General features: G+C 23.3%; 1 protein-coding gene across 1 annotated transcript; it reads right to left on the bottom strand.

The window, feature by feature from the left end:
• Positions 1–855: 855 nt before the first annotated feature.
• On the bottom strand, positions 856–4,444 carry LOC127262412 (1-aminocyclopropane-1-carboxylate synthase). The gene is made up of 4 exons (XM_051291081.1): positions 4,217–4,444; positions 3,999–4,130; positions 3,452–3,612; positions 856–2,016 (listed from the first exon to the last, which is right to left on the bottom strand). Exons 1-4 carry the CDS (start codon positions 4,382–4,384, stop codon positions 1,032–1,034), a joined length of 1,446 nt encoding a protein of 481 aa, XP_051147038.1. The 5' UTR covers positions 4,385–4,444; the 3' UTR covers positions 856–1,031.
• Between the last annotated feature and the right edge of the window lie 8,314 nt (positions 4,445–12,758).

Raw genomic sequence — 12,758 nt, 5'->3', positions numbered from 1 at the left:
TCTATATACAACAAAAAAGTAAAAAAAAAAAAATATATATATATATATAGAGTAAATTATTTAAATACTATTTAACTTAAATTTTATATAAATATCTGTCTCATCAAAATATACCAACTTTTTTTTTCTTGTTGTACCATTCTATCGCTTTCTATAATCAATAATATCACTTTCTATATACAACAAAAAAGTAAAAAATTAGTTATTAATTTTTACCAAATTCAAATTAATCTATTTATATTATGTTTGTTTATTATTATTTTTTTAGTATGTCTCATTAGAAATGTAAATATTTTCTATATTAGTAAATATAATTATATACTTAATATGAAAATATTTTTAATTTTTGCCTAAATTATAAATATCAATTTATATATATATATATATATATTTCTTTTAATAACTGAGACAAAAAGAATGTGATATAATAGAATTGGATGGGGATCATATTTTCTAAAAGATGCTAACTGTTACAAAAAATACAAGAAATAAACACATAACATATATTTAAAATAAAGAGTTGATAAAGTATATTTGTGTTCTATTTATTATAGTTTTTGTTTTTTTTTTTTAAAAAAAAATTTATTTTAAGTAAGTTATATTTAAAATAAAGAGTTGATAAATCTTACTTAATTTATTTTATTCATTTTTTAATTAATTAAAATTTGCTTTTATAACTTAAGGAATCCGATGCAAACTAGGGTCGACAAGATAAATCTGAATAATAGAAGCATTTGTTCATGGTGGAAAAGAAAAGAAAAATATGAATAGAGTAAAACTATTGTAATATCACTAAGTTAAAATTCTTGTATACATCAATATATTTGATCTTCACACTTCTTTATATAAGGACAAGCAAATCAAAGTACCTTGTCAACCATATATCCTCTTCAAACCTATAAATGAATGGAGATGAGATACATCAAAAACCAAAAATAATAATAATAATAATAAAATCAATTCATATCATTAATTATATCAATTTACTTATCAAATCATTGTAAAACACAAAATAAAATAAAATAAAAACCCTAAGTATGAGCTCGTACTAAGGGCGATCGAGGGCTAGACATAATAACCGGGGAAGAAACCCTAGTTTCATGATCATATGTAATCGATGAAAAGCTCAACCTCAAATTTTTTCGCCACGGTTTGGCCATTTTCACTCGCGCATTTTCTTGTTCGTTTGTTCCCACAAATTTCCGAATCCTCCGCAGCGCTATCTCCATTGTCTCGTCATCCATATTCGCAAAACAAACCCTAAACCACCCGGGCTCTTGGCAATGGAACGAAGAGCCCGGCGAGACATTTAACTTCACATCATTTATTACAACTCTCCACAACCCTAATTCGCCTTCGAACGTCTCTTCTTTCAAAAGATGTCTTAAATCCATCCAGCAAAACAATCCAGCATTGCTCGCCAAGCAACTGATCCCAACCTTATCCAATCCGTTTGTAAATTTACTGTGTCTCGAAGCCAACCTCCTTGAACTTTCCAACAGGTATTTGTCCATGAAGTCATCATCGGACAACATTGACGCCAAGAAATGTTGTGTTTGCGACGAGACCAACCCAAAGCTCGACATTTTTCTCGCGCAATTCACTACATTGTCGTTGTAAGAGTAAATTATGCCAACCCTAAACCCCGGAAACCCCATGTCCTTCGACAAGCTATAGACAATGTGGATTAGGTTGCGATCGCATTCCATTTCTTGGATAATTTCCGACACGCTCGTGTAATTTGCGCCACCAAACACGGTGGCCGCGTAAATCTCGTCGCATACGAGGTGGATTTTCTTGTCGTTGATGAATTCTATTAGGGTTTTGAAGGTTTCCTTGTCCAAGATTGTTCCCAAAGGGTTCGATGGATTGGATAGGATTAGGCCTTTGACTTTGACTTTTGCATTTTGGTAAGACTCTTCGAGAGCTTCTTTAGTGATCTTGAAATTGTTGGAGCTTTGACAATTTATAGGGATTAGTTTCACACCTGTTCTCCATCTTAGGTCCCTATCGAATCTGTAATTTCAATAACACACCAATTAGGGATTGATTATTTTGACTAAATAAAAAAATTCTAACCAATCAAATATTATATATATATATATATATTTTTTTTAAGTTAGAAAAAAGAAATAGTAGTGATTGATAAACAACCATGTGAGAATGTGACAAGATGCTGACTAGATCATGTGTAGATTGATAGATACATAAAATTTTATAAATATAAAAATATTTATATAATATATTATAAATTATTAGAATATTTTTTATAAATATTAGATAAATAGTATAATTACTAGAAAAATAAAATGTATATTTTATTATGAAGCATATCAAAATAGAAAAAACAAATAATTTGGAGTATATAGTGTAAAAATCAATTGATGTGTTTTGTTGGGATTTGAAATGAATTGGTGATTTAAATTTTTATTTAAATAGTATTTTGATGTACTATTTTGTAAGAAAAATAAATGTATTTTATTATTAGTTATTTTGTGTAGATATTAGCTCTGTTCACCCAGAGATTTTTGGATAAATTGATTTTTTTATATGTAGTATGAAAAATGTATTAAAAATATAAAATATAATATTTTAGATTGAATTTTTTTATCTTTTGTATTAAGCAGCAATTTTTTTTAAAATTTTTTTATGATACAAATAATTGTGTAAAAAATATAAAATATTACTTTTTAAAAATTACAATTCTTAAAAAACCCTGGGCAAACAGACCGGATTTAAATTTGAAATAGTAAAAGAGTAAACTTAATATATAATATATTGTAGTATTTGTTTAAATTATATGTTGACCACCTATATTTTACATTAAAAAAAAAAACAAAAAAACAAATTCCAATATAAGATTTCTACTCGACATTGTTTTTGATGTTATTATTTTCCTTTGAAAAAAATGGTGGGTTGGTCGGACAACTGTCAGTCGTATACGTTATCTACCCCCACCGGGATCCAAGCCGTACACGTGGCAACAGATTAGACCACGAGCCAGGTATTTTATTTTATTTTATTTACATATATAAATATATTAATTTTTGTATGGACTACAGGTGTTATATATTGAGGTAGGTGTGGAAGTTGACAAAGTAGTGTATCCGGAAATTTGGAAAAAGTGGGCCCACAAATTTACAAATTAAGTCAAAATAGCAAAACTCGTATTAAAATGTCTTAAAATTGATTCCTTGTCAACTCAAAACATTCCTTTATTTTCAATGTTAACATGTTAAATATTACCACACTCTTAATTAATTAAACCCAATCAATTTATATTATTTATTTTTACTTCATATATTGACCGGATCGAATCAGCACTGCGTTGATTTGACGCAATAAATAAAGAAAAATCTTTTATGAATATATATTTTTTTAGTGAAAATTTTAAAAATATATATATTTACTCTGAAAAAATGGTATAAAGAGTGTTTGGAGAAGAACTTACGCGGGATAATAAGGAGAAGGGATAAGAAATGCATCTCCGGGATCAGCCAAACAGAACATTAGCATCTCATTGGCCCCCGTGGCTCCGCCGCCCATTACTATACGGTCCGGATCGAAACTAACCCTCCCGCCCCTCATCTTCGCCATAAACCGCGCCACCGCCTACAAATTTTTCGGCCATGCATTAATTACACAAACATATACATACACATATATATATAGAGAGAAATTATAAATTATTGTCGAGTATTTACATATATATATATATATAGTTTTCATTTTTATGAGTATGCTTAGCTAAAATTGATTTTATAAGCTTTAGGTATTCAGAATTTTGAACCTAACTATTCCTATAAACAAAAGGGATAGTATTAACTGTTAAATAACTATTTCACCTAAAAATTTAAGCTTATAAAAAAATGTATCATTAACTTATAAGATAAAATTGTTGATTGCAGAAAAATAAAGAAATTGCATAAAATTGCAAATTATCGTGTGTATATGTATATATATATATATATAGATAGAGAGAGAGAGAGAGAATGTACATTTCGGAAATGAGGCAAGCCATGGTAATCTTGAAACAATGCGATATTCTTGAATGCATGAAGCCCTTCATGGCTACATATTGAAGCCTCGGGATTTCTCTCGATCCATTCTTGAACTAAATCGAAGCAAAGCTACAATATATATATATATACATAATTAATATAAATTCGAACAAACGCTTCGTGAAAATTTGAACAAAGTATGGTGAAAATTAAACCTGATTTTCAGCAAGGCCCATTTGAATAACTCCATTAGGGTTTCTAATCGGATCGAATGGATCGCTATCGTACGCTTTCCATCCATCGAAATACGGCGAGTTCTCGCCGTGCTCGTCACTTTTAGCGATCTTCGATAGCATTCGGGTGCTCAAATTCTTGATTTCCATTGTCAGAATCGACGATTGCAAATAATGATAAGCTTAAGAGTACTTTTTTTTTTGCAAAAATGGAATTTTGAGGCTAAGTGGATTGATGAAGGAATGTATTATGAATATATATATATAGGAAATGAAGATTGGTTTAATTTGGTAAAACCAAATTTAAGATGGAATTTTTTTGCAATAAGTGGGAGTGCATGAAAAGGAAAAGTCGGTTTCAACGTTCAACATTTTGAAAATAAATAAATTAATTAAAATAAAAACACATAGGAAAGTAACAAGAGAAGAAAAGAATGATTGACTTGTGTGGTGGGATACGTTTTTATTTTATTTTTATTTTTATTTTTATTGTGAAATGTTGTACTGGTTTTTGAGAAAAGTGATTCGTCAGGGATGATTTAAGCAGTGTAAAGTACGTACGTCTATAAATAATATAATACTCCCCCGTTTCAAACAAGATGTAATATTTATTTTTGATATGAGTTTCGAGGTGGGTAATATTAAGTATGATAATTTAGAAATTAGACGATGTGATGAAGAGATAAATATATATTTTACTATTTTTATTTGGACGATGTGAGAAGATAAAGTGTAGAGTAGATATTAAATATAATTAATTATTTTTTATTTTGAAAATATTACAGGGTTTTTAGACGGAGGTAGTTTAATATAATTAAATAAAAATAAATATGCCCTGATTAATTTAATTTAAATTAATTTTTTTATCATTTTGGTGCAGTAATTGTAAATATTTGATAAAGGAGTCAAAGTACTAAACTAAAAAATAAAAAATAAAAAAATAATATATTTTAATTTAATTATTTTGATTGTTTTCTTTTAATTAATTAATTAATTTCTTCGATATTGGCAAATATTCCAGTTTGGTGTAGTAAAGTCGTGATTATCCAGCTCACGACTTTAGTTCTAATTAGGTGTGAGAACTTACTAGCGACTCTTTCTTAAGTGACAGTTTAATTCTAACTATATTCTTAACTAAATCAAAATCCATTTGGGGTTCAACCACAGATTTTCACTATATGCTATATATATATATATATATATATATAATTTTTTTTTAAAATAAAATTAATTGTTACAAAATAGATTAAACTTATGATTACATGTTTGTTTGAATAATATTTATGGAATAGTATATTCCAATTCTTCATTCTAACTTTCATTTTCTTTTTTTTTTTCTACCAAACATTTCCCATGATAATTAACTACTATTGACTAGAAGTTTCTAAAATAAACATACATACATATATTTTTTTTTTATTTAATATTTTCTTGAAAAAAAAATATTTATTTTTTTGTACGGAGTTTAATAAATATTGTATTTAATTTTAATATGTAAAAATCATTTTACCCCTATAATATGTAAAGTTAGTGTGAGATTATTAATGTAAATCACTATAAATATAAGAGTATTTGTAATATGCAATATAATTTCTACATACAAAAAATGTGAAATATATATTTACCGAATGGACGGACGGAGTAAAAAATATAGTTGTATTGTATGTATACATATATTTCTTATGTTAAAAATGAATCATAGCATGTATTAACTGATACTATATCATATGTTGTCAGTATATTTATTTATATTAATATAATATAAATATTACACTGAATTATAAAATTTAACACAGAAGAATAAAATATATAAACACACTATTAAGTAAATTTCAAAAATAAAATTTTTATATTAATTATACTAATTTTAAAATTCTCAATTTTCATACTCCCACAAAAGTACACAAATTTGTAATTAGGTCTATTATTGTAAATCAAAGACTAATAGAAAAATCTAAAATGTGTTTATTGCATGAACATTACAATAATGAATCAAATCTAAGATTTTCTTGTGTACACAATTAGGTAAAAGATATGTTACATATATTTACCACTTTTTTTAAAAATAAAATAAAATAAAATAAAATAAAATTCTATATATAATTTCAACAATTATTATTTCCCAAAATTATGGATCCACGTGGCAAAAAATTCCACAAAAATTAGTCAAATAGGTTGAGTTAAATGTTTTTGCATTATTAGAGTTTGGAACATATCAAAAATAGGAATATAAATGTGAGGAAATCAAAGGATGTTGCATTCACACGGAAATGGATTTAGCCATTTGAAATTAATAAATTAATTATTATTATTATTATTATTTTGTAAATTTTTTCAAAATAATAATAATTGATCACAGAGTCTGAGTTGTTTGACAAAGGAAATTTGTAGAAATTAAATTAAAAATAAAAAATAAAAATCCATAAATAGGCAGACAGGCGAAGTGAAGCTGAACTGAGTAATTTGTAAGAGGAAGGGTTTGATTATTGGGAAATGGCAAAAGCGTGTTTTCAGACAACGTAATTGTGACACGTTTTATTAAATCGTTGGGACAATTATGAGGCGAGAATCATATGGGGCGGCGGAGGCAGAAGAATTCATGTGTGTCCGGAACAGAGAACCGCGGGGACCTACCAAACTGTGTATATATATATATATATAAATATATATTTTTTTTTTATTTATTTATTATTATTATTTTTATTTTATTTTTTTTAAGGATTAGAATTTTGGATTGAGATTTGAATAGTTAAAAATTTGAATTGGAATAATAGTATTTTCTCTATCCCATAACAAAGTATTTATTTTTTCATTTTAGTATGTTCTATAATAAAGTATCAATTTCTTTTTTTTTAGTAAATGTACTATCTACTTAACATTATACAAATGTCATTACCTTTATATCACACAGCCATTTCTACTTTATTTCTACTATATCTCAATATAATACTAATATTTCTAAAACTACGTGCGAAAAGCAAATGGATATTTACTTATGGGACGGAGGGAGTATAATATAATATAATAAATATTGATATTATATTTTGAATGTAAAATTAATTTTTAATATTACTTTTAAGAGTCTTATTTATTTTTTGTGTGTTGATCTTTAAATATTAATTATTATATCAAAACGTATAACAAATTAAGAAAAAATTGCAAATTTTTTTCATCAGTGTCTTATAATACTAATAGAATGATATTTGTACAAAAAAAAAAATTATACAAATATAAAAATATTTTCAATGTTAAGTACAATGACACAATATGTAAATGTGACTATTAGAGGGAGACAGAGAGAGTATAATATAAAAATAAAAATAAAAAATCAATAGTTGATTTGATATTTTTTAAGAAAATTTTTTATATAAATAGTAAAAATCTTCCAAAATCTTTAAAATAAACACATTCATAATATGTGTAAATCCACCCTACAACCATCTTTTACTATTAATATATAATGGTATATTTATAATTTATATAATATTAAAAACATTTTTATATTAAATGTATGATTATTTTCATTATAATAGAAAAAAAAATTGAATGAAAATAGTAAAAATTGTACTTCAGTATTTCGGTTAGCAGATTTAATCAAAACAACACAATGATAATACAATATATTATACATGACAATATATGATATAATTCAATATAACATAATATATTATAAATTTAAATATAAAAATATATCTATAAAATACAATATAATATATAAACTGCAATGTATATGTTTTTATATACTCCCTCCGTCCACCGCCTGTCTATCCGTTTACTTTTTGCACGTAGATTTTAGTATATCAGTATTTTTATTGATATGTGGTACAATTAATATACATAAAGACTATTATATCCGTTAACATTTATGGTATTAATTGAGAGTGAGTATTTATAAAATTTACGTAATTACGTTCTTACAATGCAAGAAGTCTATTATAGATTTGAATAATTAGGTTAATCTAAATGTAGCTGTAACACTTACTTCATTCTTTTGGAAATTCTCTATAGAAGAGATTTTGAATATTTAATATAATATTTTATAAAAATAAAAATTATTAATATTATAGTTTTTATTTTAAAAAAATAATAATTTTGATAAACAGTATTAAAAGTGTGTATATTTATTATTAGGTGTGTTGTGGTTTTTATTATTATTATTGTGTTTTGATGTTTTTAGAATTGTAAATTATTATTTGATATAATATAAATAAATATTAATTAGTTCGAGTGATTTTTATATTAAAAATTACTTTATATATACTATTTTTTAATAACAACAATGAATATCAATTATTCTAACATCTATTATTTATTTTTTAATATATATTCATCGATAAATATTATGCAAGATAATAATAATAATAATAATAATAATAATAATTCAGAAATTTTGTGCATAGTATGCGGAATGAACTACTTGATTTTGATTTTAGGATATTGTTTTTTTATTCAATATATTTATTTATGAAGATATATATTTTTTAAAAGATATATATTTAAGTGAAAAATTATATGTTAGTATTAAATTTGAAATAAAAATATATATTGTAATTAGCTTAAATTTGAAATAAAATATTATAGCGAATAAATTTGAAAAATTGGAAGTATATTTGGTTTACATGTCAAAATAAATTTTGATTATTTAATTAGTGTGATTTTCAATAAATTATTTTATTTTTTAAAATAATATTATATCAAAATATTATTTAAATTAAAATATAAATAAAAAAATCAAACTTAAATCAATAAATTGAAAAGTTAATTTCACGTCACCATGTATTCAACAAAGTGTGTAGAATATAAGTAGTCCTGTATAATCCAAAAAAATTATTTAATTAAGAGTTTTAAAAATTTAGAATTTTGAATTATTAAGTGAAAATAGTGTATTTTGGGTTAGGAAGAAATAATATATATATATATATATATGTTTAATTTATTTGTAAAGGATGGTGATTTGACCTTACTAATAAAACATATAATATATTTAGGATGTGTTTATTTGAGGGTTTGGATTTTCGGTCGAGATTTGAATAGTAAAAATTTTGAATTTGAATAGTTGTATGATGTGATATAAATAAGAATTGATGCGATGTTTTCAATGTAAAATTGATTTTTATTATAATATAAAAAATAACAAATAAATATTTGATTTGATATTTTTTGAGGAAAAATTTGGTGGGAATAGTAAAAATCCCACAAAATCCCTCAAACAAACACACCCTAATAATAATAATTTATAAATATATAGTATTTTATTATAACACAATATATATTGTATGTTATATAAAAGTGTGTTGTATGTCTTTCTAATATAAATCTTCAGTTCTAATTCAAAATATCTTTTTTTATTATTATTATTTTTATATGTTTTATTTTAAAGTATTTTTTATTATTTAAAAAAAATAATTATTCACTAATACCAAAATATTCACTATTATACATGCAATTATTTTATACGTAAAGTCTAAGAACAAAAATGTAAAAACTCTTACGCAATTCTATTAACTAATAAAATATTATTATTAATTTGTTAGGTATTGGAATGATTTTAATGTATGTATATTTAACAAATGACCTCTCAAACATACGAAAATTCCTTCCTAATTTTTGTACATATCTAAAATGAGAATAAATGTCACACAGACTATATCCACTTAGTCCAGAACGTTGAATGGATCGAATTTCAATTATTATTATTATTATTATTACAATTATTGTTAGTATTATGATTATCTTATTTTTTAGCCGAATTATATTCATCTATAAATTTTTAATACTACCAGGAGAAAATTATTTTTTTTTACCTATTCGATCCGGATAACATTTCTAGAATATCATGTTCTTCTAACAAATAATTTTTGAAATATTTTTAGATTAAGATTATATAAAAAAGTTACAATACATGTTCATACAAAACTATAATAGTATATTCTATCGACTATAAGAAATCAATAATTTGATATATAAAATATTATTTTTTATATTAATTATATATTTTTTTTTTACCACATCTGACATAAAAAATACATGAAATTCAAAAATATAAATTATATAATACTTTATTATGTTTTAGCAAAAACAATACAAAATACTTAGTATTTTATTTACTGTGAAAAATTTATTATGTTAAATGAAAGTATGGCACAAAATATTTTTTTCGTCTAAATTCTATGTATTGTTATAAACGCGCATTTAATTATGCAAATAAAAAATATAAATATCTTAAATAATACTACTATTTTTTAAAATATATAAATAAATAATTTATCACTATTCATTTAATAATTTTGCGGAAGCAAAATGTTACTTATTTTTAGGAGAGAAAATGTTAATTTCTACAAAATAAAAAATAAAAAATTGATAAATTATTTATTTAATTATTTTATTTAAATCTATTTAAGATATTTTATCTCTTTTTTTCTATATAAAACTTTGATAATTAGATAATATTTACAAACAAACATCATCTTTGCTGAAAAGAAAAAAAAAATGCATATATTTTAATTTAACACAATAAAATTTATGCAATAAATAAAATATTATATATTTTATGCATTTATATTAAAATACAAAAAATATTATGCAATTTATGCAATTAAAAATACAAAATAAACACATATATTTAAGTCTGTTAATATATGTATTCAATCATTTTTTATAATATTCATAATTATGCAATTGAGTATTTTCTTTAAAAAAAAAGTTAAAATGTTTTTTCATATTTAAATATAATTACTTTTATTATAATTGAAATGAATATTTTTTTTAATGAAACAAATAAAAATATTGAGTTTAAAGACAAAAATAATAATAATAAATAATTAATTACGTGTATAAATCCAAATAGTCAACGACGTAAGTGGTTGTTGACCAAGTGGTAGATAGTCAACAAGATGTAAAAGCCCCTTATAAAATGGATCAATTTGGACCCGCATGTCAGGCTGTCTTCCATTACAATACCAACATTAAATTTCTTGTCTTTAGAAAATTTTGATAAAATAAAATATCAAAAAATTTAAAAAGTATTTGTGTAGACAGAACAATTTTTCTAAATTTTTAACTTTAAAAGAAAATTAAAAAATTAAAAATTAAATATTAATATAATATTTTTATAAAATAAAAAAATATTTAACATAATAATTACTACTCCGGTTCAACTCCTAAGGGTTTCATTTACTTTTTGCTTGTTGATATTGGAATATTAATTATCATACTCCCTTCGTCTCATAAGAAGGGTTTCGTTTTCCATTTTCGTACGTCCCAAAACAAGAGTACAATTTTCTAATTTAGTAATTGTACTATCTACCTACATAATAAATATCATTTCAATTTATAATATATTACACAAATACCACCACCATCTTTATATTACACAATACTAATAAGAGTATTTTTGTCCTTTTTATTACAACTCAATATAATACTAATATTAAAAAATCTACGTAAAAAAACAAATGTTACTCTTTATATAGGACAGAGGGAGTATCAAAACGTAATATTACAAATTAAGAGAAAATTGCAAAAATATTTCCATTAGTGTCTTATTATAGTACTTAGAAGAACATTTATACAAAAAAATAATACGACACAAAATGTAAATATGATTATTAGAAGCAGACGGATAAAGTATTTATTTAAAAATAACTATTTATCGATTTATTTTAAAAATATTTATATAAATGGAGTTTACGGAATTTAAAAATATTTGTCAATGTCACCCCCACGCGTGCAATACACAATAAATCTAAACATAATCCATTTCGGATCACGAGCTAAAGAAAATTTTAGTCAAAGTATTATAATATTTATCAATAATTAAAAAATAATGAATGCGTTGAATTTAATTTTCATTTTAATTTATTATTTTAATATGTCCGAAAATAATTTAATATCTTTTTAATAATATTGTAATTTTACAAATTTGATTATTCGTATATATTTTATACCTATACATATAAAATATTAATATTAAACATATAGCTAAAAGTAAATGAATTAACACGCATTGAAATAATATTTTAGATAAGATAATATTTCCTCCGTCTCACTTATCATGTTCATATTGCCATTTCTATCCGTCTCACATTACATGTTATTTTCTTTTTTAAAAAAATGATTACACATTTTTATTTTATTTTAAATTTTTTAATTTAATTTTTATTAAACTAATGAGTTATATTAATCTTAATTTAAAATTATTGTTATTATAGGATAATTATTTTCATGAATACATTATTAATTATCTATTAATTATACTTCTTCTAAATTCTCAAATATCTACGGTGACCCAGACATCTAACGTTTGGACGGAGGAAGTATAACTCTTTTTTATTTTTTTTTACTGTGGAGGAATAATGACAACTGCTATTAAATTACTCTTTAGCATGTTTTTTTTTATTTGTCCAAAATATATATACTTTCGGTTTATAGCAAATAATTTTTATATATTTTTTAATTTATATAATTCAAATTCTAATTATTTACATTTACACACTAAATCTATTATATTTAGTAGCAAGATTGA

Source organism: Andrographis paniculata, unplaced genomic scaffold, assembly GCF_009805555.1.
Source record: "Andrographis paniculata isolate CXL003 unplaced genomic scaffold, ASM980555v1 Contig15END, whole genome shotgun sequence".
NCBI classification, from domain to species: domain Eukaryota; kingdom Viridiplantae; phylum Streptophyta; class Magnoliopsida; order Lamiales; family Acanthaceae; genus Andrographis; species Andrographis paniculata.
Note: the sequence above shows the minus strand (reverse complement) of the source record. Positions and strands in the feature narration are given on the sequence as shown.

Excerpts from the sequence above, each read along its gene's own strand:
- LOC127262412 (XM_051291081.1), bottom strand. The coding sequence starts at position 4,384 with ATGGAAATCAAGAATTTGAGCACCCGAATGCTATCGAAGATCGCTAAA. Across the intron at positions 4,131-4,216 it reads TGGGCCTTGCTGAAAATCAG|CTTTGCTTCGATTTAGTTCA; the intron begins GTTTAATTTTCA and ends TATATATTGTAG. Across the intron at positions 2,017-3,451 it reads CCTTCTCCTTATTATCCCGC|ATTCGATAGGGACCTAAGAT; the intron begins GTAAGTTCTTCT and ends TTGAAATTACAG.